Raw genomic sequence first — 21,962 nt, 5'->3', positions numbered from 1 at the left:
GTTTGTTTGTGTGTGTCGGCTTCTGTATGGTAACAGACCTTTGCAGGGAGGTTGTTTTTTAGTCTCATTGTTAAGCGACATATAGCTCTGTTCAGTGCATTAGTTCAGCGTTAAACTCAATTTAAACATAGCACTGGGGGAAGGTGCACACGCTTAAGTGATAAAAGTTGGCATAGTTAAGTCTTATACATTACAGAATTAATTTATTGACGTCAATAGGATCCGTTAGGATGGAATCTCAAAGTACGTTAAACTTTCCGTTACTTAATTACCTTGTGACCGAAAATGACATGATATTTGCATGGAATTTTTGCTTTTTAACGATGAGGGTAAAAAATAATTTTTTTGAAAATATTGATGTTCATGTCATTAGGCTTGGTAGATGTTTAGAATATGACATTTAAAGGTAAGGAAAACAATACAATGACGCCATTAGGATTGTGGTAACTGCTATGTCGCAAATTGACACATTATTTACCAAAGTATAGATTTACTTACCCAAGCCAAAATAGGGAAAGACAAGTAAACTTTAGCTACATTCTGTTTATAAAGCAACAATAGGACGAAAGGACATGAAAAAAAGATGTTTTATTATAAATTTGTACAGACTAAATATTGAAACCTAAACTATTTTAAAGTATCGTAAATGAACAAATAAAAGCAAAAAGATAATAAAAAGGAACCTTGTTAAAGAAGAGTCCATAATAAGACAAAGGTCTACGTAGTACAAAACAAAAAAGCGTATATACAGTTTTTTTTAAAAATAGGGGTCTTGTCATATAAAAGTGTCATGTCAAAGTGTGAATGTATTTTTTAGATTCTTAAGTTTTAAACCTACTTACTCCTTTCTTCCATGAGTTAGTTTTCTATTAGTGACGAAAGTGCTTATTTAAGCAGTCAAGATGCATAGTATAGTTTTAGAAATGAGCTCTTATATACGTATGAAAATATAACTAGTATCTTTTCACACGAGTCACAGAATTTAAGGTTACCTACATTTTCACTTTACAGTGATTTCTGATTATTTGTGATTACACTAAAAAAATGGCGATTTTTCCTCAACGATCTGCTTTCCAGATGTTTTGTTCTTAAATTGCCACCATCCAACAATAACATCATTTAAGCGAGGTTTGTGATTGTATGAATCAAGAACGTCTTGTTTGCTTAACTCTCCATTATAAATAAACAGCTCAGTTATCTTCCCTTCAAACATCTGACCAGGATCATCTACTTTATGATCATCATGATCTTGACCAAGATACAATGTCCCTACTGAAGTTAGATGTTTGCGAGTGCGACGTTTTGTGCCCTGACTAAACACTTTTCCATCGATATATAGTGTCCATTTCCCACCATTTCTTCCTGACCAACAGAAATGTTTCCATTTATTCACGACAAAATTTCTTCTCTCGCGAACTGTGTTGTTGAAAGAAATTACAGTCATTTTTCCTGTATGGAACCAAACCATAAAATCTTCCCTTCCTTTAATGGTGTAGGATACAACGCCTTTGTATCCCCATCCTGGTGAACGTCGCAGTTTATACCAGAAACATACAGAAGCCGAGTCAGTTTCAGGGAAAGTAACGTTATGCAATGTCGGAATATTTCGGATTGTACGCTGCTTAAAATTTATTGCAAATCCTATATCTGAAAAAAGAATTGCATAGTTTGTAAGTTTTGCCTGATCTTTAGGCCAAGGAATCTTCTGGTTAGCATGTCGGCGCACACAAATTATTTCGCAGCGCGTGTGTGCTTTTCACTTCAATTCTAGCGCATCTTTATCTTTCGTTATGTTATTTGATCTCAAAAGAAATAATTAGCATTGTGACTAGAGCCATTCCTTTATTCTAAATTGCAATTCTCACCTCAAACGGACTTAAATTTTTATGGAATATTTTGTGGCAGAGCCATCAAGTTTTCTCCAAAACTTATGATAAAAAGGTATGTCAAAATTAGGGGAAGCGATTTCGAAATAGAGACAGAAGATTTACGATATTGAAAAGCTAAAAGGATATGCGCATAGCCTCACGAATTTGTATTTCTTTCATCAATTAAACACATGCTGCATCTACTGTTAAGTGTGACACGCTAACCGCAATTTCAACTTCCCTTGACCGACCTTTATGAATAGTAAAAGTACCCAAATGGCGAAAACAATCAGGGTTTTAATATTAATCTTAAATTTAATCACACGTTACTTTTTTTAACATGTAGCACGTATATTACCTTTGCAAGTATCATTGCCATTGCCTACAAATCCTTCTTTGCAGTTACATATTGCTTCTCCAGATTTGTGCTTTTGGCATTCGGCGTTAGCGGAACAATTAATTGATTTGCACAAGTCTGTAGTAACATCTTCTAAAGAGAGCAAATCCAGCGCAATTCAACATTACCGTGGACGATAACGACAAAAATAAACAGTGTTGCTATTATCCAATAAAAATTGACAGTTATCGAAGTCCACATTTCTCGAATTTTATAACAAATGGTAACTATGATTTTGTATTCTTTAGTTTATGAATCTTCTTTATCGCCTCGTATACGAATAAGTTTCAAATGGCGACCAGATCAAGATGCCGCGTTCTCAATTCTAGAGAGCTCTTATATAAAAATAGAAAATAACTAGTATGCATCAACTAAGGTACAGAATCTGAGATTTTCTACCTTTCCACTTGACGATTTTTTATAATAATTTTTAACTACCTTTAAAAAATGGTGAATGTTCTTCAACGATCTGCTTCCCAGATGTTTTGTTCTTAAATTGCCACCATCCAACAATAACATCATTTAAGCGAGGTTTGTGATTGTATGAATCAAGAACGTCTTGTTTGCTTAACTCTCCATTATAAATAAACAGCTCAGTTATCTTCCCTTCAAACATCTGACCAGGATCATCTACTTTATGATTATCATGATCTTGACCAAGATACAATGTCCCTACTGAAGTCAGATGTTTACGAGTGCGAGGTTTTGTGCCCTGACGAAACACATTTCCATCGATATATAGTGTCCATTTTCCACCATTTCTTCCTGACCAACAGAAATGTTTCCATTTATTCACGACAAAAGTTCTTCTCTCGCGAACTGTATTGTTGAAAGAAATTACAGTCATTTTTCCTGTATGGAACCAAACCATAAAATCTTCCCTTCCTTTAAAACAGACAGAAACATACAGACGCCGAGTCAGTCTCAGGGAAAATGACGTTATATAATGTCGGAATATTTCGGATTGTACGCTGTTTAAAATTAATCGCAAATGCTATATCTAAAAAAAGAATTGCATAATTTGTAAATTTTGCCCAAACTTTAGGACAAGAAAAGGCGGTCTACTGTTAAGCGGGTCGGCGCAACTCCCTTTTTTCTTGGCAATGATTACAATTCACTTTAATTTCAGCACATTTTCCTGTTACATTTAACCTCAGATAAGAAAAAACTAGTTTTGTTAGGAATAGCCATCTCATTATTCTAGTTCTCACAGCAGAGGGCCTTAGATTTCTATAGAATATTATGTGTAGGTGTCTTAACGTTTTCTCCCATACTTAAAATAAAAAGTTAGGTCAAAATTAGTTGGAACAATTGAAGAAGGAAAGATAAAAGATTTACGATATAAAAATCTAAAAAAGTTGACGCACAGCCTCGCGGATTTACAAATTTTTCATCAATTAAACGATGTCGCATCTACTTTGTGAATGTGACACGCTAACCAAAAGGTAAATTTTCCTTAATCAACTTTTGTTGATAGTAATAAGGCCTAAATTTTAGAAACAAATACATTTTTAATATTAATCATAAAATTAACAGCACGTTACTTTGGTATCATTTAGCACGTGTATTACCTTTGCAAGTATCACTACCATTGCCTACAAATCCTTCTTTGCATTTGCATTTTGCATCTCCACATGCGTTCTTTCTGCATTCGGCATTAGCAGGACATTGAATTGATTCACAAGGGTCTTTAGGAACATTTTCTAAAGGGAACATATATCAGGAACGATTGAAGAGTAACGTTATCTATTTTTTAACTAAAATTAATTATTATTGAAATATTCATTTCTCGAAATAATTCTCGATGTTTTAAAAGTCAAAACATGAACATTCTAGAAAGAAAAAAATATAAAGAACCTCAGGGTCACGGTGCTGGTGAGTGTCATATCTTCAAGTTTCAAACTAGATGTTTTGTTTAAGAATATTTTTGTTTCACAATTTTTACGGTACAATATTTATCATTAATCATATATATATTTAGTATACCTCGACAATGCTTCTTCTCATCGTCCGAGATATAACCTGTTGCACATGCGCAGAATGATGTTCCGTTCTTATACCGACAAAATGCATTCATGAAACAATCTTCATCAGATTTACATGTCAGTTTTGTATTGTTTTCTTTACTTTCTATAAATAACATAAAGTTTGATGATGCAAGTAAAATTTTATAAAAATAATTAAATCCTTATAAGTCAAGGAAGATTACCTATGCAGTGCTTCTTCTCGTCGTCTAAGATAAAACCTGGTGCACATGCGCAGAATGATGTTCCGTTCTTATACCGACAAAATGCATTCATAGAACAATCTTCATCAGATTTACATGTCAGTTTTGTAATGTTTTCTTTACTTTCTGTAAATGATATAAACTTTATTGATGCAAGTCAAAATCCAAAAAAAATTAATTAAAACCTAATATATCTAGGAAGATTACCTCTGCAGTGCTTTTTCTCGTCGTCTAGGATATAACCTGGTGCACATGCGCAGAATGATGTTCCGCTCTTATACCGACAAAATGCATTCGTAGAACAATCTTTATCAGATTTACATGTCAGTTTTGTATTGTTTTCTTTGCTTTCTATAAATAACATAAAGTTTGATGATGCAAGTAAAATTTTATAAAAATAATTAAATCCTTATAAGTCAAGGAAGATTACCTATGCAGTGCTTCTTCTCGTCGTCTAAGATAAAACCTGGTGCACATGCGCAGAATGATGTTCCGTTCTTATACCGACAAAATGCATTCATAGAACAATCTTCATCAGATTTACATGTCAGTTTTGTAATGTTTTCTTTACTTTCTGTAAATGATATAAACTTTATTGATGCAAGTCAAAATCCAAAAAAAATTAATTAAAACCTAATATATCTAGGAAGATTACCTCTGCAGTGCTTTTTCTCGTCGTCTAGGATATAACCTGGTGCACATGCGCAGAATGATGTTCCGCTCTTATACCGACAAAATGCATTCGTAGAACAATCTTTATCAGATTTACATGTCAGTTTTGTATTGTTTTCTTTGCTTTCTATAAATAACATAAAGTTTGATGATGCAAGTAAAATTTTATAAAAATAATTAAATCCTTATAAGGCAAGGAAGATTACCTATGCAGTGCTTCTTCTCGTCGTCTAGGATATAACCTGGTGCACATGCGCAGAATGATGTTCCGTTCTTATAACGACAAAATGCATTCATGAAACAATCTTCATCAGATTTACATGTCAGTTTTGTATTGTTTTCTTTACTTTCTGTAAATAATATAAACTTTATTGATGCAAGTTAAAATCCAAAAAAAATTAATTAAAACCTAATATATCAAGAAGGATTACCTCTGCAGTGCTTTTTCTCGTCGTCTAGGATATAACCTGGTGCACATGCGCAGAATGATGTTCCGTTCTTATAACGACAAATTGCATTCATGAAACAATCTTCATCAGATTTACATGTCAGTTTTGTATTGTTTTCTTTACTTTCTGTAAATAATATAAACTTTATTGATGCAAGTTAAAATCCAAAAAAAATTAATTAAAACCTAATATATCAAGAAGGATTACCTCTGCAGTGCTTTTTCTCGTCGTCTAGGATATAACCTGGTGCACATGCGCAGAATGATGTTCCGTTCTTATAACGACAAATTGCATTCATGAAACAATCTTCATCAGATTTACATGTCAGTTTTGTATTGTTTTCTTTACTTTCTATAAATAATATAATGTAGACTACTAGTAAAGGTGAAACATAGTTGGTAAGGTTTTGAATCTCACAAATATTGTACAATTACAGCCATACAAATCCTATTTGCTTCTCTTTTTTCCCAAAAGTATTGATACAAAGAGGCCCAGTAAAACATTACCTTCACAATGTGTCCCGTTTTCAATGTATCCTTCTGCACATGCGCAAAACGCGCTTCCTTTCTTGTACCAGCAGTAAGAATTGTTGCCACAATCCAAATTTGATTCACAATCAATAGGCCCAGATGTTATTTTTCCTGCGTTAAAAGGTATGAAGGTATGATATCTCTTACAGAAATACGAAATGGTATATATAAAGGGCGGGCGAATACGTGGATTTATCCACTGACTACCGACCAGTGTCTTTAATAACAGTCGTATTTGTCTGCCAGTTTGTGCGCGAGAAAAAAGTCGTGTTACGGAAACACGAAATGGTAAATATAAAGGACTGGATTTATCCATGGGCTAACGACTAGTCTGTTATAATAATACGGTAACTGTTTCTGTTCGTCTGCAAGAGGCGAAGTCGACATTTTTTTGTACAATTTCCCTTTAAACAATATTCTGTATTTTATAAAACTTTTGTTCATGGTTTTAATTGGCTAGAACGAACATGTCATAAAATAAGGTGATTCGATTAACTGTGAATTCTACCGCATAATAATTAAAATTACCGTGTGGGATTTCAAAACCACAGAAAACTTATTCATTTGTTATAAATTAATGTACAGACAAAGTCATGGGCTGATTACACACTGTTATTGTTTTTTTCTATTTCATTTAAAAAAACGTTTTATTTGCAGCATTATTATTTAAATCAATAACGAACTGTTTTGTGATAAGAAGCTCAATATATAAAAAAAAGTTTTTAAATTCTTCCACGGGTGGACACAACTGGTGCTCAATATTATGAGAAACAATCATGTTTTTTATTTTATTTTTACATAAGGTAATCATAACCTATTAATGAAATTTACTTAAAACGAGAAATGAAATGATAACCTAGAAATTAGAAGGTTGTTGATTACGATGAGGATGGTCCCCTTGGTGATGTCTAATCAAGTCAAAATTTTGTACACATAGACCCTATCTTTTAAAATATGACTACAAAGATTTTGGTAATGATATTAAATCTTTAAGAAAAAGTAGCTACAACACGAGAAAGCTCTATGAAATAGTTTTCATTCTAGAAAACACTAATGGGAAAAAGATCCAGATTTTCTTTCCTGAACCGAGTTTGAATTTCAGCCAGTGCAAAATTTCTAATTTAACCACCCGTGAAGCTTAACCCTATTCGGTCCGGGGGGGGGCGGATTCCGCCCCCCCTGACGGTTATTTTTTAATAACTCCTGATTGCTTTCTTATATGGCTATGATACTTACTGAGTTTCAACATTTATCTATTAGACACCTGCATGCTAAATTTTTAGGTCCCATACCATTCAGAGGCTTTGATATTGGCCATTACTCGAAACTACCCCTAAAATCTCTATGAAATCCTTATAATGGGAAAAATATAATAACTCCTGTAAGGATTATCCTGAGAACTTGAAACTTGCAACACAACTTTGTTTTGTCAAGAAGAATCATTTTGAATAATTTTGACACGTGACTAATCCGATTTCCCGATTTTGTCGGATTTTACCCGTAAATCGGGAAAAAACGGATTTTTGGTCAATTTTGGGCAATTTTTTATTTGATCCATGTAAAAACCGGAAGATATGTTAAAAACATTTTATTTAGCTTTCAGAAACTTCAAACAGAATGTAAAAATTCGCTCTAGAACAAAAGTAATTATATTTTAAGCAGATAGTGGCATTTTTAACAATTTTCAAGCTTCTGATGACGTCACAGAAAATGTGCTGACGCAAGCAAAAATTTATTGCCGCCATTTTGTTTCTTTTATGACGTACTATAAGTGTGCCAAGTTTGATTCAATTTGAACAATCCTATGAAAAGTTATTGAGGGGGGGCGGAATCCGCCCCCCCCCCCGGTCATAGTATGTTCGAAAAACCCCGGACCGAATAGGGTTAAATGTCGCGAGATATAGCGACGTAGTATACTGATGTTAACAGCGGGATTACAAGAAAATGACAAAGTCAATTACAGAAGTTAATTTAATCAACAGGAGTGTACATATCAACGAAATAACAATACAATTTCGGCTTCAAAGTTTTGAAATGTTTTGTTATGCAGCTAACCAGTCTTTTTTCCACATGTTTAGCATCTTCAGAATTTGTGAAAGCAATTTTAATAGTTGATTTAAAAAGTTGTTTGGGAATTATCCTTTTCCATTTTCTCCCTTCTTCCCCACGTTCTCATTTTTCTTACTGCTAACTAGTCACATTTTCTAACTTAAGTTCAGTTTCTATAAACATTTGTTACGAAACATCTCTTGTTTCACTTTATTGTGCACCATCTGTCTTTTTTAAAAAGTCAAAGCGGTGACTGTTCAACACCAGTTGCTCAACAAGTTTTTTTATGTTAATAGGAACCGACCTCTATGCTTGTACACCATGTGTCATATACAAGCTTTATCTTACCTGAGTTTGTCTTTTCGTTTTTTTCACTGTAACTGGACTTTGATTTTGTGTACAATAGCACAAAAACGACAAGCAAAACCAACAAAACGACTAAAATAATTGACAAAACAGTAATTTTTCTTTTCTGCTGCGTGCGAAGCTTCCTTAAGGCGTAAAAATCGAAATCGTATGAAAATTCTTTGCTATCTTCATTATACAAATCGTCCGTATCCATAATGTTTTGAATCTAAATTGAAAGAACTAGAATATGTTAATTATATTTAAACAACAAAATAAGAGTAGGTTTGCACCTATATAAATTATTATGAATCAATTACACGCTTTTTTTTAAAAAAGAATATAGTATTTCTGGGATTTCAGTTTAAAAACAATGAGTCTATTGTTTAGAACAATAGAGAAGTATCTCTTTTGTTCTAAACAAAGAATAATTTATTTTTCCTGTTTAAAAAATCATCTACTGGATTACCAAAATCTTTAATTTTGTCTCTTACCTTATCAATTCTAGGGAGTTCTATGTTTTCCCCTTGCAATAATAAAGTGATTCTTGAAAGACCCTTTTGTCAATAAATGCACTGTCAACATTTTCAATGTTAAAACGATTAATGTAAAGGTAAAAACATTAAGGCATGTTTCTACTAAAACAAAATAGTTGAATCGATCTACAGATAGTATTTTTGCATCGATCGATTTAAATCGATCAGTTAGGCTAATTTTGTTCAAGTTGAAACCAGCCCATGCGCCATTTTTTTAATAGGTGTAGTTTTATGAATTACAGGTTTGTCCTCGTAAGGATTTAACAATAAATTAAAAATAACTGAAAGGAGTTGAATGCAGCTTTATTTTATATCTGACATTTAAAACTTTTAAAAGCTTAATACATTGTCCCTTTCCTCCATAAAGAGAAAATAAATATTTCTGTCACTTTTCTAGTTTTCAAATTATGAAGTTATTCTCTTAGCATGAAAGAAATTAAATACTGGGACTGAGAAGGTATTTTAAGAACATATTTAGACTCAAAGATTAACATTCAGCTTTGAAAACAGTGTGTCAATTCAAAAAAATAATACATTTTTTATATGATTTGTCTAACATATTCTCGACTTTATTCCATTGGTTTTATCATTATTAAACATTAAGTTCACATTCTAGATTCTATAAGAATCCTTTATAATGGGCTAAATCCTAAATCAGATTCTTAGTAGATTAAAGGTGAATGAATAAAACCAACAAATGATAAACATATCATGGAAGGATAACGAAGCAGCTTAAAAGAATAATCAACAAAATCTGCTAATGCATTACCTGCGGCCAATGTCCAAAAACAGTCCTCCACAATGCTGCTTGCTTTAAAAATGTTAACAAATACCCCTTAACTGCATTTATTTATATTATCATAATGACGGAAAAAAAATTCTGCAAACGTAGTCAAGATTTGAAAAATTGGTATATGGTATTTACAGAGATTTAGCATACAATTATAATTAATGAATTCACATATTTTCTCAGTAATGTACTTAATTAAAGTAATTGTATTGAGAGCATCAAACTTAATGCGATGTTAATACAACTTGGGCATGTCTATTCATCAAAAACCTCTGGTGAATACAACTTGGGCATGTCTATTCATCAAAAACCTCTGGTGTATCATCTTATTAAAGAGTTAGGTTTGGCGAGACTAGATATCAATTGCCTTGTTTATTTTTGTCTTTTTTATAAGGTTAACGTCAGCGATTCAGATGTATAAAACTTGTACTTCAGAATTACTTACCTTGTATGAGCTCATCCCTGCAAGATATTGAAAGAATTCCTTTTTATATAATACATGTAAAATACGTGATAATGAGATCGTATCTGCATTTTTTTCCCTCAAATCTGTTATAATGATAGTGCCTGCATCTTGGCTGTAACTTTGATGTATATAATTATCAGATAAAAGTCGGTCAAGGAAAACATTGCCAGCACTTTGATTTAATCTCCATTGGCAATGTAATTATGATACAGACAGACCGTGTGGTTTTTGAAATTTGTTGAGTCAAAGTTAGCTAGCTAGCTAAAAGTTACTGCATACTATGCAAATTTTTATCCATGCAGTGGGGAATTTTTTTTTGTAAGTCAAGTGGAAGTTACAGCTTAGTAGTGAAAAGTATATAGCTAAAGAGAATATAAATTGGTGTCCCTTCTTACATTCAACAATAGACTATCCTATTTCCTTTTTGTGGAATAAGATGCAGCGAAAAAACTTTTATTTAAAAATGCTGTGATTTAACTATATTGCATCCAACTTTAAGAGCATAAGCTTTTGCAAGTTTCAAGTACTTTGAGTCGCAAATCTTAATTATTAAATAAATTGTGAAACATCATTAAAGTTTTTTTCTGCAAATAAATTTATATCGTTTCATTTTTACTGTATGTATTAAGATGGTTAAAGTTTTTTATGTCAGAACCAAAAATTGTGGCAGTAAAAAAATTGTTTCAAAAGAAATAGTAGAAAATGTCCAGCGAAATATAGAGTATAAGTTATATTTTTTTCAAAAAGCTAGATGTAAAGTAAAACCATAAATATAATTATTTCATAAAATGAGATTATTTTTCATTGTCTTATAACTATAAAAGGATTAATGGTAGGTCACTTTTTAAATGACTGTGAAATAATGTGGTAGTTCTTACAGATGTGATTACAAGAATTATTTGAATTTTCATGAAATAAAATTGAAGAGAATAAAACTTTAATAAAAAACATAAAGACAAATGACGATCTCAGCAAACAGTTAAATTGTGGCAAGACCGTTAAAATATTTTTAGATTATGATTTTAGGATATCGCAAATTTCATTAAACACAATATGGGACTGATTTAAAATTTTTATTGATGAATTCGTTAAAAATATATAAAAATTTATGTTTTCATTGGAAAATATCTTTTTGGACATACAACTTGATTATAAATAAAGTAACCAGAAGCTTAATCATTGTAAAAATCAGAGGGATGTAAAACGATTTTCTTTAAAAATTACATATTCGTCTATACATTCCATTACATTCCAATACACATCATCAGAGTTTATGTTTTCAATATTTTCTTTATATTCTCTTTTTAAAGAGTATGCATTGTATATTGCATTCTTTTTTATCATCCACAAAAGAAGAAATTTTTCAAATCTTTTGCCTTTTAAAACAAATTGACTTTTACGTAATATGCATAATACTAAAGTTATTAATGAAAAAAAAAAGAATATTTCTGGGTAGCTATAATTTTGACCCTACTTGCAAAATTATTAAATATAAATTCAACAAACTGTAATTTTTTATAACAAATTCTATTAATCGCAAACATTAAATTTTTTTTATAGCATCCCAGTCACAAAAATGATTCACACAATATTTTGTTTATGCCTTATTTAACTTTGAACATACACAATTTTTGTAAAGTGTCAAATGCAGGCTATCAATTCTGTATATTGTGTAAATAAAAATAGTTGGGTGGCACATTGAAAAATTAAATTTCAATATATTTTTGATCTTTTTGAATGAGTACTAGGACCTTGATCATATGAAACAGGTTGGCTCAGTTGGGAAGTCAACTCTTTTTAAAAAAATCATATTTTATTGGAAAGGTCAACCTAAAATCAGACTTTAAACCTTCTAGCTAAAACATAATCTATATATACTGTTCTTGGGTTAAAAATAAGTACTTATGTTTTGAAGAAATAGCAGATGTAAAACAAACTAGCAAAATAAACGTAAAATTGTCTATGAGTATTTAGTTTACCAATGGTTTGCTAATTCAAATCTAAGACTTTCATTTCTTGTCTTTGCTTCAATGAAATCACTAAATACAGAAAATACTGACATATTTATTGACAAAATAAAACTGATAAGACATTTTAAACATAACATGGTTGTTTCTCTTTTGTTTTGGTCGCAATTTGATTAATCTGACAATAATCGCTTCTGTCCATTTGCTATCAGTGGTTTTGTTATTTTACATAGTGTATACTTTGTCATCATTTTTCTGAACGTATCACTTCTGTACAAGCATAGGTGCACTCACCCGAAGATAAATACACACGCAAACAAGATTGACGATCGACCATTTCAAATATTTTCTGAGTATAACATATATATTATCTACTTGTCATTGTAAATGATATTGTCATGAATCATTATAAAATCCGTTTCCGTTTGGGAGATAAATAAGGCCCTTCCTTTCTGTCCGAACTTGACAAGGCAAAAAGATATTGAAGAAATGTAAATTTCGTGAATGTAAAGTTTTCTTAAAACTCATTTGTTAATTTCCATGTAAGGCAAGAGAAAATAAAAAATAAGACCCTTCCTTTCTGACCGAACTTGACAAGGCAAAAAGATATTGAAGAAATTTCGTGAATGTAAAGTTTTTTTTAAAACTCATTTGTTAATTTCCATGTAAGGCAAGAGAAAATAAAAATAGAATATAAATCACCGCAACTTATGAAATTTAATGCACGTGAATATCGTTTGTCAGGTAAAAAGTCAACAAAAGGGCTATTGTTACTAATTCGACTTTTGCAAATAAAAATTAATCATTGAACAAATAAAATATTTGTTTTAAGATATCCTTATGGAAAATAACCAATCCACTTTGTCGTCTGTTAACGGCAAAATGGATATCTCAGATTTAAGCGATATTTTGCAGACTTTGTTGCAGAAGATTGTAGAAAATGGAACAGACAGTCTTTGCCCGGAACAGACAAACAAGCTAATTCTGTACTGGGGTATTATTATATTCGAAGAAGAAAAAAAACACCTTAACACGTTGCATTTGAATTTAACATTACAAAATTAAAAATAAAAATATGCATTATTAAATATTTAATATGACATCTTCTTTCTATCAAACACAATCATCGACGTGGTGCATGCAGTTGAACCAATGTTTTTCCTATCCACCACAGAAAAGTTCGCCGAGTGGTTTATTATTACTAAAGCAATATGGGAGAAACTTTCTATAAATATGGTATGTCAAAAAAGAATGAATAAATTTCTTTGCGAGTGTGTATATGTTATAATACGGGATCTTGTTTCGGATATAATTTACGTTGTGGAAAACTTTCCTTATTTCCAGCTGGAATCGAAGATGCAGAAGTTAATGGAAGTGTCGGTTTCCTTCTTTAAAGGTTTAGTAGAATGCGAATTTTCTTATTTGTCTTAGTCCTTATAGCTGGTAGCATAAAGACGTATATCAATGCATCTGAAAAGTGATAATAAGCTTAAAAACGTTTCCGCAGACGCATGTTAATAAGCAATGCGATATCAGGCAAGCCCTTGAATATGAAGAAGGATGATAATAAAAATATAGACGACCATGAACTGTATTGTTAACAGCACACTTAAGACAGGGAAACGCCAATAACCCATACCAATTCCGGTTTCATTTCCGAAATAAACGGTAACGAGACGATGTATGCACAACAAAGACACCAATCAAAAGAATTGGGTTTATTTTTGGAACGACAGAACATGGAACTGCGAAATTTCATATGTAGGTAAATCGAGAAAAATCGATCCTGCGTTTTTGAAAACATGACTGTATAAAATGGAAAAGGAAGAGCATAGTTTGGAACAAGAAGATGTATATACCAAGTTGTTGATTTCCAGTTTGTCCATTCTTCATACTCAATTATTAGCACTATGATGAAACTAACACCGCACTTTGCCATTTCATTTAAAGACAAACTGATTAAAAAATATTTTTGCTTTCAAACTTGATTTTTCTTTCGATGATGCATTTTAAGCAACATAAGTGTAATAAAAATACTGACGCTGCAATAGAATATGTATAATGTTTATCCAATCCATGAGGATAATTTTTATTCAATTTTTCTTGATTATTTCTTCCTCTAGTACTGATTTATAAGTTATTTAAATGAAATTCTAACTTGCTTGATAGCCTGATAATAAATAGCCCCGGCTACGTTATTTTAAAACAGCCTTTTATTTTTATTAAACATTTCCTAACAAATATTGCACTTTTAATTTCAACTTTTATTGTGATTCTTGTGCGGCTGTGTATCAAAATAGTACTAAAGGTCAGATATTAGCAAGTAACAATTAGTTGTAACATCAGAAAAATGATCATAAATTATTCAAAGCAGGACAAAAAGCCAAAGGAAGAACTAATTGAATTAAATTCATTTGGTTTTATTCAAAACATCTTAAGATGAAGTCCCCGACGATTTCGGTTATACTTCGGTTTAGAAAAAATACCTTTTTCGGAAAAGGAAAAAATAAAAAATAGCTAGTGTCAGGTATACATAAATTTATTTGAATTTATACCTGACACATTCGAAAGAACTACCGTAACAAAATAACAATTTTTGTAAATAAATTTTATATGATTTCTAAACTAATGGCAAATTACTTATTTTCAAAACGACTGTCGATGACGGATTGTAGAAAAGCTTAAAGCATTACAAAGCTTTTAGTCAATTTAATATAAGCCAATAAGCAAACAAATTTTGGAAATATTTTCGCTTTTTGTCTGTTTTACACATTATAAAAATCTGTAGAGATGGTAAGTGTTAACTTATTAGCATTGGAACCTGTGACTTATGAAATAAGATTTTTGTAGAGTTCATTTGGCTACAGATATAATAATACACATCTTTAAGCTTTTATTACAACATTAAAAGAGCAGGTTAGAATATGAATTAAACATATGGCCTTATTTTAAGCCCTCATATCGTAATTTTGTGTATGTGGGTGTTAAAAAGGAGAAGATGGAATACAAAGATTGCTTAGTGATCTAATAACTAATTTTACAAACGCGATGGGCAGTTTGAATTTCATCCTTTGATTCTAAAAGAATTCATTTTCAGGTCAACCACCCCCCCCTGACATTCTTAAGGCGTTATTTTTAAGAGAATCGATCCGCGATTGTTTCCGTGAAATGCAAACAATTCGCAAATTTTTTCGTTCGCGAAAATTTTCTGCGAAAGATTCAGTACTTAAATTTTTTCTCTAATCAGTTAACATAGTCAAAAAACAAAACTGTCAGCAGTGAGATCTTCAAGTTGCCATTTCCCTTGAACTATACCTCTATGCCTTTTCTTGAATAATTGGCTTTCCCTCCCTTATTAATTGAATAATAAATAACAAATATATAGATGAAAATATATGTTATATATCTCTGTATAATATATATAAAAAAATCTGTAAAAATCGTGTTATTTACATTGTATTGTGAAGACTGAAATGTCATAGATTTCAAATATATACAGTTAAAAGGATAAGAATATTAAAGGGTAATTTCTACTACATTGTCATTCCACAGTACCTTGAAAATTCAAGACGACTGGTCAAGATTGTATATTCTAAAAGTCATATTAAGCTTTAGATAACAGTAAACGTGATTAAAACAGAAGTTTGATTTAGACTTGTGTACCCAGACTTCAAATTTAGTCTATTTAAGTAGATAGTGAACAAGCAACAAGTAAGCCACAGTTGAGCCGGTAAAATACAGAAACTTAAGCAACACTTGTGTTTTGTCTTGCTTATTCAAAAAAGCGTGTACTATTAAAATATTTATATTTACAGCAATCAAAACAGCCAAATGAATATAAACTCTTAACTTTCCAATACTCTGCACCTTTTTTTATAAGAAGCATGATTTTTGGATTCAGCCCTGATGTTTTTTAACATTAAAGAGTTATCCGAAAATCTTGGTGCGCGACCCCTTTTCATAACTGAAAATTAATTTTCTGGTAGAGCCCAGATAGTTAATGAACCTACAGCTTCAATTTACTTTGCTGTTTGAAAAGTAGCTACATATCCCAGATTATGCTACTTAAAGTCGTGCTTCTTATAAAAAAACATGTATGTTACTCGACAGAGCGATGCGAGTGTCAAACATTCATATCACTATTTTTCTGTAAAGTAGCAAACCTGGCGACCGCAAATCTAGTCGTTGTTTAACTTCTTGAACGATTACCGTCGTTGAGGAGAGACGAAACTAAAACTACCAAACTGTCTTTTTCTCGTCGATCCGTCACTGTTACAGCGCTTAAGACAGTCGCTATTCTCATTCATTAAATACTCGAAACGGCTCAGGTCTGTAAAACTACGTGATCTCCTTCCGTTTTTTACGTCCGGTTGTAAAACATTCTTTGGACCGTCTAAAATATCAAAGGGTGGAGGAGAGTGTGGTATGCTATGCGAAGTTATCACCTCGTAAGAGGCGTCCACTTTGCTTGAGATTTCCTTAATATCTTTATCTATATCTAAAGTCAAATGCGATATTCTTAAATCCTCGTCTTCAACGGAATTAAAGTAGTCTTTATCTGAAGCAGAGTACGATCTGCTGGAGCAAGGACTGTCGTTGCTACTGGAAACAGAACTTTCTTTCCCGTTGCTACTCAAAACAATATCGATCTTAGGGGAATTAGGCGAATAGTTTTCGCGCGCAAAATCAGATGTTAGTAACAGGTTGTCGTTCGAAATTTCAGAATCCGTACTCTGCGCGTCAAAATTACTAAACGTATCATCATCTAAGTTTGTTTTTCGTATCCTCTCCATCGTAGCGTTGTGAGGCATGGAGGGAAAATCTGACTCGGCACCAACACCCTCTCCTCGCGGTAACAACAAAGATTGCCGTTTCAGTCGCCGCGCTTTATGGATGTCGTCGCTAATAACTTCTAAATTATGCAGCGTATCTGAATAAACATTCTTCGAGCCTTGTAACCCTTCTTGAATCTTTTCAAGACGTTGCTTTTGCACCTAAAAATAAAAAGGAAATGTAAAATATATAAAACGCAACAAGAACGATCCAGCGTAAGTTTATATGAAGTGGTTTCATGTATATGCGTCAACATATTTAAAAATCTTGAAAATAGAAATTTTTACCTCTAGTTGTATATTTAGTGCCATTTTTAAATCAAAGTAAGGTCTAAAATAAATGTAAAGAGTAAATTATATTTTATTCAAGATCGTAGTTTGTAGAAGGCGTACAACATATATTTTATTGCCCTTTTTATCCGCCATTTTCACCTTATTTCCTGGCAGTGAAATAAATGTACACTCTTCCCAAAAAAAGGGCAACCACTCTGGACAACGAAATGGATGGTAGGCAACCACTCTAGACAACAAAGGGAATGGTAGGCAACCGCTCTGGACAACAGAAGGGATGGTACGCAACCACTTTGGACAACAAAATGGATGGTGGGCAACCACTCTGAACAACACGCCTGAGGAACAAGCTTCGCTATCTGCGCAAATTTTTAATAACTTGAAATTCCTAAGTTATATTTAGTCACTCAGAAAATATCTTTAAAAGAATTTAAAAAAAACTAACCGAGATTTTGTTATGTTCTTTTTCAAAGAATTATATAAATCTTGTACTATCTTTTGCTTGTCCTCAACATCGAGACTGGCTTCTTTATGATTTTCTCTTGCTTTTTGTGACTCGTCTGCCGCTTCCATCACCTAAGCAAAAGAAAAAAAGGTTAAAAGCAGAGCTTAAAATATCAAGAATGATGAAAAACTGAAATCAGATGTTCGGATTATACAATTTTAATGGTAATGTAAAATTCATGGCAATCTTAACAGAGTGTATGTTTGTTTGACAGAGTACATCTTTGTTCTTGAAAGTTATTAGTTAACTTGCAAGAACAATGATTACGTCATTAGCATCGCTTTTTACCTCTATTGTTGCCTGATTTAGAATTTCTTGGAATGCTGGATCAATTCTTCGGCTATTTGTTGAAAATGCTCTTTTCTCTGCTTCTTTCACACGTTTCTTTGCATTATAATGTCGACTTTGTGCTTGCTCAAACTTTAAGGCAGCTTGATGCAACTGGCTTTTTTTCTAAAAAATGACAGACTGAAAGGTGAGCCAAATTTTTTCTTCAAAATTAAAGGATTTCTAGGACAATTTAAGGATCTTTTACCAACATTTTAAATTGTTTTTAAAGTTTCAAAATCTTAGGGAAACTGCATCTAGATTATTTCAGAAAATTACCAGAATCAGATGTAAAGTCACAAGTATGAAAAAAGATTAATCAAACATTTATATACGTTAAAGAAAAATGTTCTTAGATGCTTTTATCAGAGAATATGGAAAACGATAGGACTTAATAAAAAAGTTTGCCTAATTTGAAAATTATAAAGGATTTGCAAGCACTATTTCTAAATAAAAAACTTTGCAGAAGGTGTTGTGACCCCGACATTGCTTTTATATTACATTATAATATTGCAGTCACCTTGTATTTATATAAAATTTAAACCCAAAATAACATATAATATGTAAATTCAAAATGGTCAAAAATTCTCACATATTTTGCTTGTATCAAGGCTTCATAATATGGCCTTGACTTGTCAACCGATTTTCCAAGTTGCTGGTGCATGGCTTTTAACTGGAACGTAGCATCTTGCATCATTTGATTAAATAAAGCCTGGGCTTCCTAAAAAGATTTTTTATACACTCTCTTTTACAAGCATATTGCTTTTGAACATACTGAGGTCAGTATATATCTCCATAGAGTACTAAAAGTAAAGCATGATCCCAGCCGTTAGGAGCATTTAAGCATTTGAGCTTAAATAGCAGGAGGAAACCGTTGAAGAATAAAAGGGAATATCAATTCTACACACATATTCATATTAAACATTATATGCTCAAAATCTCTTTTGAAATTGTTTCAAATGTTGCTAGAACATGTTTCCATTCTCTGGTCATAGTATGAATATTATTATCATTATTATTATTGTGTAAGGATATTTTCAGGATGAATTAAGAGTTTAAAAAAACAGAGTGGAAAAGAATACTTAAATATACATTTTACAGGTTCAGGGATTGAGTTGCGAGATTTAATCTGTTGTCCACCATGGTTGGGCAAGGAAGAAAACTTTTAATTTAAAAACACAGCCCCTAAAATAGCTTCTTTTTACTCTAAAATATACTTCATCTAAAAAAATCATTATATAGTAAAGGAGTGGGGGAGTGGTGGGGGCATGAAGATGTTAACAAATGAGCATGAACTCACACCAAATTCAGTTTCTAGATGATTGATTCCATCAGTTGCTGCATTCAGCTTTTCTAACTCCATCTAAAAATAATTATTTGCATTATATATAATGAATATTAGAATGCTAAGAAATCAAAAACTAGAATTTATCACTTTTGATAGTAAATGATAGATGCGTATGTGAAAAATACACTTTTTTAAGTTTTGTTTGTTCACGTATATAACTGACTTAAATATATACATATTAAATCAAAATTTGTTTTTGTAAATGATAGTTGTTAATGCCAAAATTAGAAATGCATGACTTATTGCTGGCAAATAACATTTAGTCTATGGGCAAATCTCATCTTGAACATAATGTACATATAGGTAGAATGAAAAAATATTTTTGTAGATACCTGTATTCTTGGATCTAATTCTTCATCTGAATCCTCTGAATCAGTCTCAGAAGAACTCTCTTCCAAAACATTGTCATTCTTGCTATCTACCATTTTGTCTGATTACTCTAGGTATAAAAATCGAAGCTGTAAGTAGGTCGGTTAACAGATGAGAACATATCAATTAGTGGCTTAAAAAAGTGCAGATGCGTAATACTTTAGCATAAGCATTTTAAATTTACATTATTCGTTTAAAATTTCCGGGTAAATTTAAATACAATAGTCAAATGTCAACATGTTTTGATGTTGCAGTAAGAACCATGGGTGTGCATATAACCACATACAGAAAATATAAACTACACTGAACAGTATGAAACAAATTCATTCCAAAAAAGAAATTTTTATCGAAAATTAGTGAAGCTTTTTTTAAAAAAGAGAGGAACATAGGGTGTGTTTACATGTACCTTTAAAACTTGTTAACCGCTATGATAAATTTAGGTCATCCCCAGAATTTAATTATTGCAAAAAATAAAAATAAACCCACCCATCCGCAAAATCTAGTTACTTTTCAATGCTGTTTTATCATGCAGAGAATAAAAGAGGGTGCCGATAAGCCACATACGCCGTAAAAAGTGCGGGCGTTTTCGGGCGAGTTCGGCGTTTTGAAAAAAATATAAGGATTCGCCCGAAAAACCCCGCATAGGCTCGAACAATGCCCGAAAAAGAAAAAAAAAACAGACACTAATGTGATTCAAAAAAACTATAAAAATTAAAATACTACTATGTGGTAGCGAAGTTCTTAAAAGAACTGTTTTTGATGGTTTTTGATAAAGTTCACTTTATAAATAACTTATATATAACCTATATTAACTCCTTTCTCTTCAAGCGCCTTCTTCCCAAATATCGTCCGCATGGTTTGTTACAAGGAATTGCATTTCGGGAATGTTCTGGGCGATTTCGGGAAAGTGCGGATGGTCTCGGGGGTGGGGGGGGGGGGGGGGAGCAAACGCCGATTTTATTCGAAAAGTTGCCTGAACTTGCCCGTATATATGCGGCGTTTGCGGCTTATTGGCACCCTCTTAGAAAAATAACGTCGAGACTTTTCCCTTTCCCTATGCCAAGTTTTCAATGGTGTGTTATGTTGCAGAGAAAAATGGCATGTGACAATAATTTGTCAATGGTTAATTCACAGAAGTTTAGGAAAATGCCAATCTCAGCCTGCCCTTTAGCCAGCCATTTTATCAGCATTCATAATGCGGTCACCATGACATAATCAGAGCAAAAAAATAATAACCAGGACATGCATACACAATCCGTCCATCCTGTTTATAAATAGGCTGTTTTCACAATCTAGGCAGAACAAAACCACTATATATCTGCAAACTTTTTTATAAACATTAACAAGCAACGCTAGAGTAGACAGCATGGCTAGTTATTCAATCTAGCTAGCTAGCTATCCTATGTTATGGAAATTTTGTGCCAAAGTGAAAATCGAAAAAAAGTCATGGGCTTTCATAAACATATAGCTTAGGTCAAATAATGATCAAACAAATAGATGAAAGAGAAGAAGGGAAAAGAAAACAAGCACTGATCTGATGGCCAGCGATTGCTATGCTTCCATGTTGGTCCAAAAAATGAACAGGAAAGAATTCCCGAAATTAAAGTAAACATTGTGGCTTTTCTTATCATGAAAAATGTTAGCGATTTTAATCTGTCCTTTAAAAGTACAGTTGACCACGGAATTTTAAAATGGCAGAAATGTTGCAAAACAAAGTTAGGAGAGAGAAAATTTTCAGCAACAAAACGAAACGAGGAACAAAAAAACGAAGAAAGACTAAAGAAAGGGAAGAAACAAACCTGTTGGCTGGCATGAAAAAACAAGAACGGAGTCAATGAGCGCATCACAATAGTTAGCTTAGCATGTTAAAAGATTTGAATAGACGGATCTCTTTGAATCTTGAATTAATAAAATATTACTTTTCCAAGTAAGCACTCCATTCACCATAGATTGGGTGCAGAGTTTTACTCAGTTTTTTTTTGTTTTCTTTTCGT

General features: G+C 32.2%; 3 protein-coding genes across 3 annotated transcripts; all 3 read right to left on the bottom strand.

Moving 5' to 3' along the window:
- Positions 1–573: 573 nt before the first annotated feature.
- Positions 574–3,150, bottom strand: LOC130622354 (sushi, von Willebrand factor type A, EGF and pentraxin domain-containing protein 1-like). Its single transcript, XM_057437813.1, has 3 exons — positions 2,704–3,150; positions 2,227–2,358; positions 574–1,647 (listed from the first exon to the last, which is right to left on the bottom strand). The coding sequence occupies exons 1-3, from the start codon at positions 3,134–3,136 to the stop codon at positions 1,037–1,039; spliced, it is 1,176 nt and encodes a 391-aa protein (XP_057293796.1). The 5' UTR covers positions 3,137–3,150; the 3' UTR covers positions 574–1,036.
- Positions 3,126–10,627, bottom strand: LOC130621216 (fibrillin-1-like). The gene is made up of 14 exons (XM_057436530.1): positions 10,602–10,627; positions 10,309–10,447; positions 8,541–8,766; positions 6,120–6,254; positions 5,821–5,964; positions 5,596–5,739; positions 5,371–5,514; positions 5,148–5,291; positions 4,923–5,066; positions 4,700–4,843; positions 4,475–4,618; positions 4,252–4,395; positions 3,837–3,968; positions 3,126–3,265 (listed from the first exon to the last, which is right to left on the bottom strand). The coding sequence occupies exons 1-14, from the start codon at positions 10,625–10,627 to the stop codon at positions 3,153–3,155; spliced, it is 1,923 nt and encodes a 640-aa protein (XP_057292513.1). The 3' UTR covers positions 3,126–3,152.
- A 5,055-nt stretch (positions 10,628–15,682) lies between these two features.
- Positions 15,683–20,797, bottom strand: LOC130622596 (SH3 domain-binding protein 5-like). The gene is made up of 7 exons (XM_057438070.1): positions 19,932–20,797; positions 19,552–19,614; positions 18,844–18,972; positions 18,213–18,377; positions 17,865–17,995; positions 17,417–17,459; positions 15,683–17,290 (listed from the first exon to the last, which is right to left on the bottom strand). The coding sequence occupies exons 1-7, from the start codon at positions 20,022–20,024 to the stop codon at positions 16,502–16,504; spliced, it is 1,413 nt and encodes a 470-aa protein (XP_057294053.1). The 5' UTR covers positions 20,025–20,797; the 3' UTR covers positions 15,683–16,501.
- Positions 20,798–21,962: the final 1,165 nt, after the last annotated feature.

Source organism: Hydractinia symbiolongicarpus, chromosome 12, assembly GCF_029227915.1.
Source record: "Hydractinia symbiolongicarpus strain clone_291-10 chromosome 12, HSymV2.1, whole genome shotgun sequence".
Lineage (NCBI taxonomy): Eukaryota > Metazoa > Cnidaria > Hydrozoa > Anthoathecata > Hydractiniidae > Hydractinia > Hydractinia symbiolongicarpus.
The sequence above is the reverse complement of the archived record's forward strand: the minus strand, read 5'-3'. Positions and strand labels throughout refer to the sequence as shown.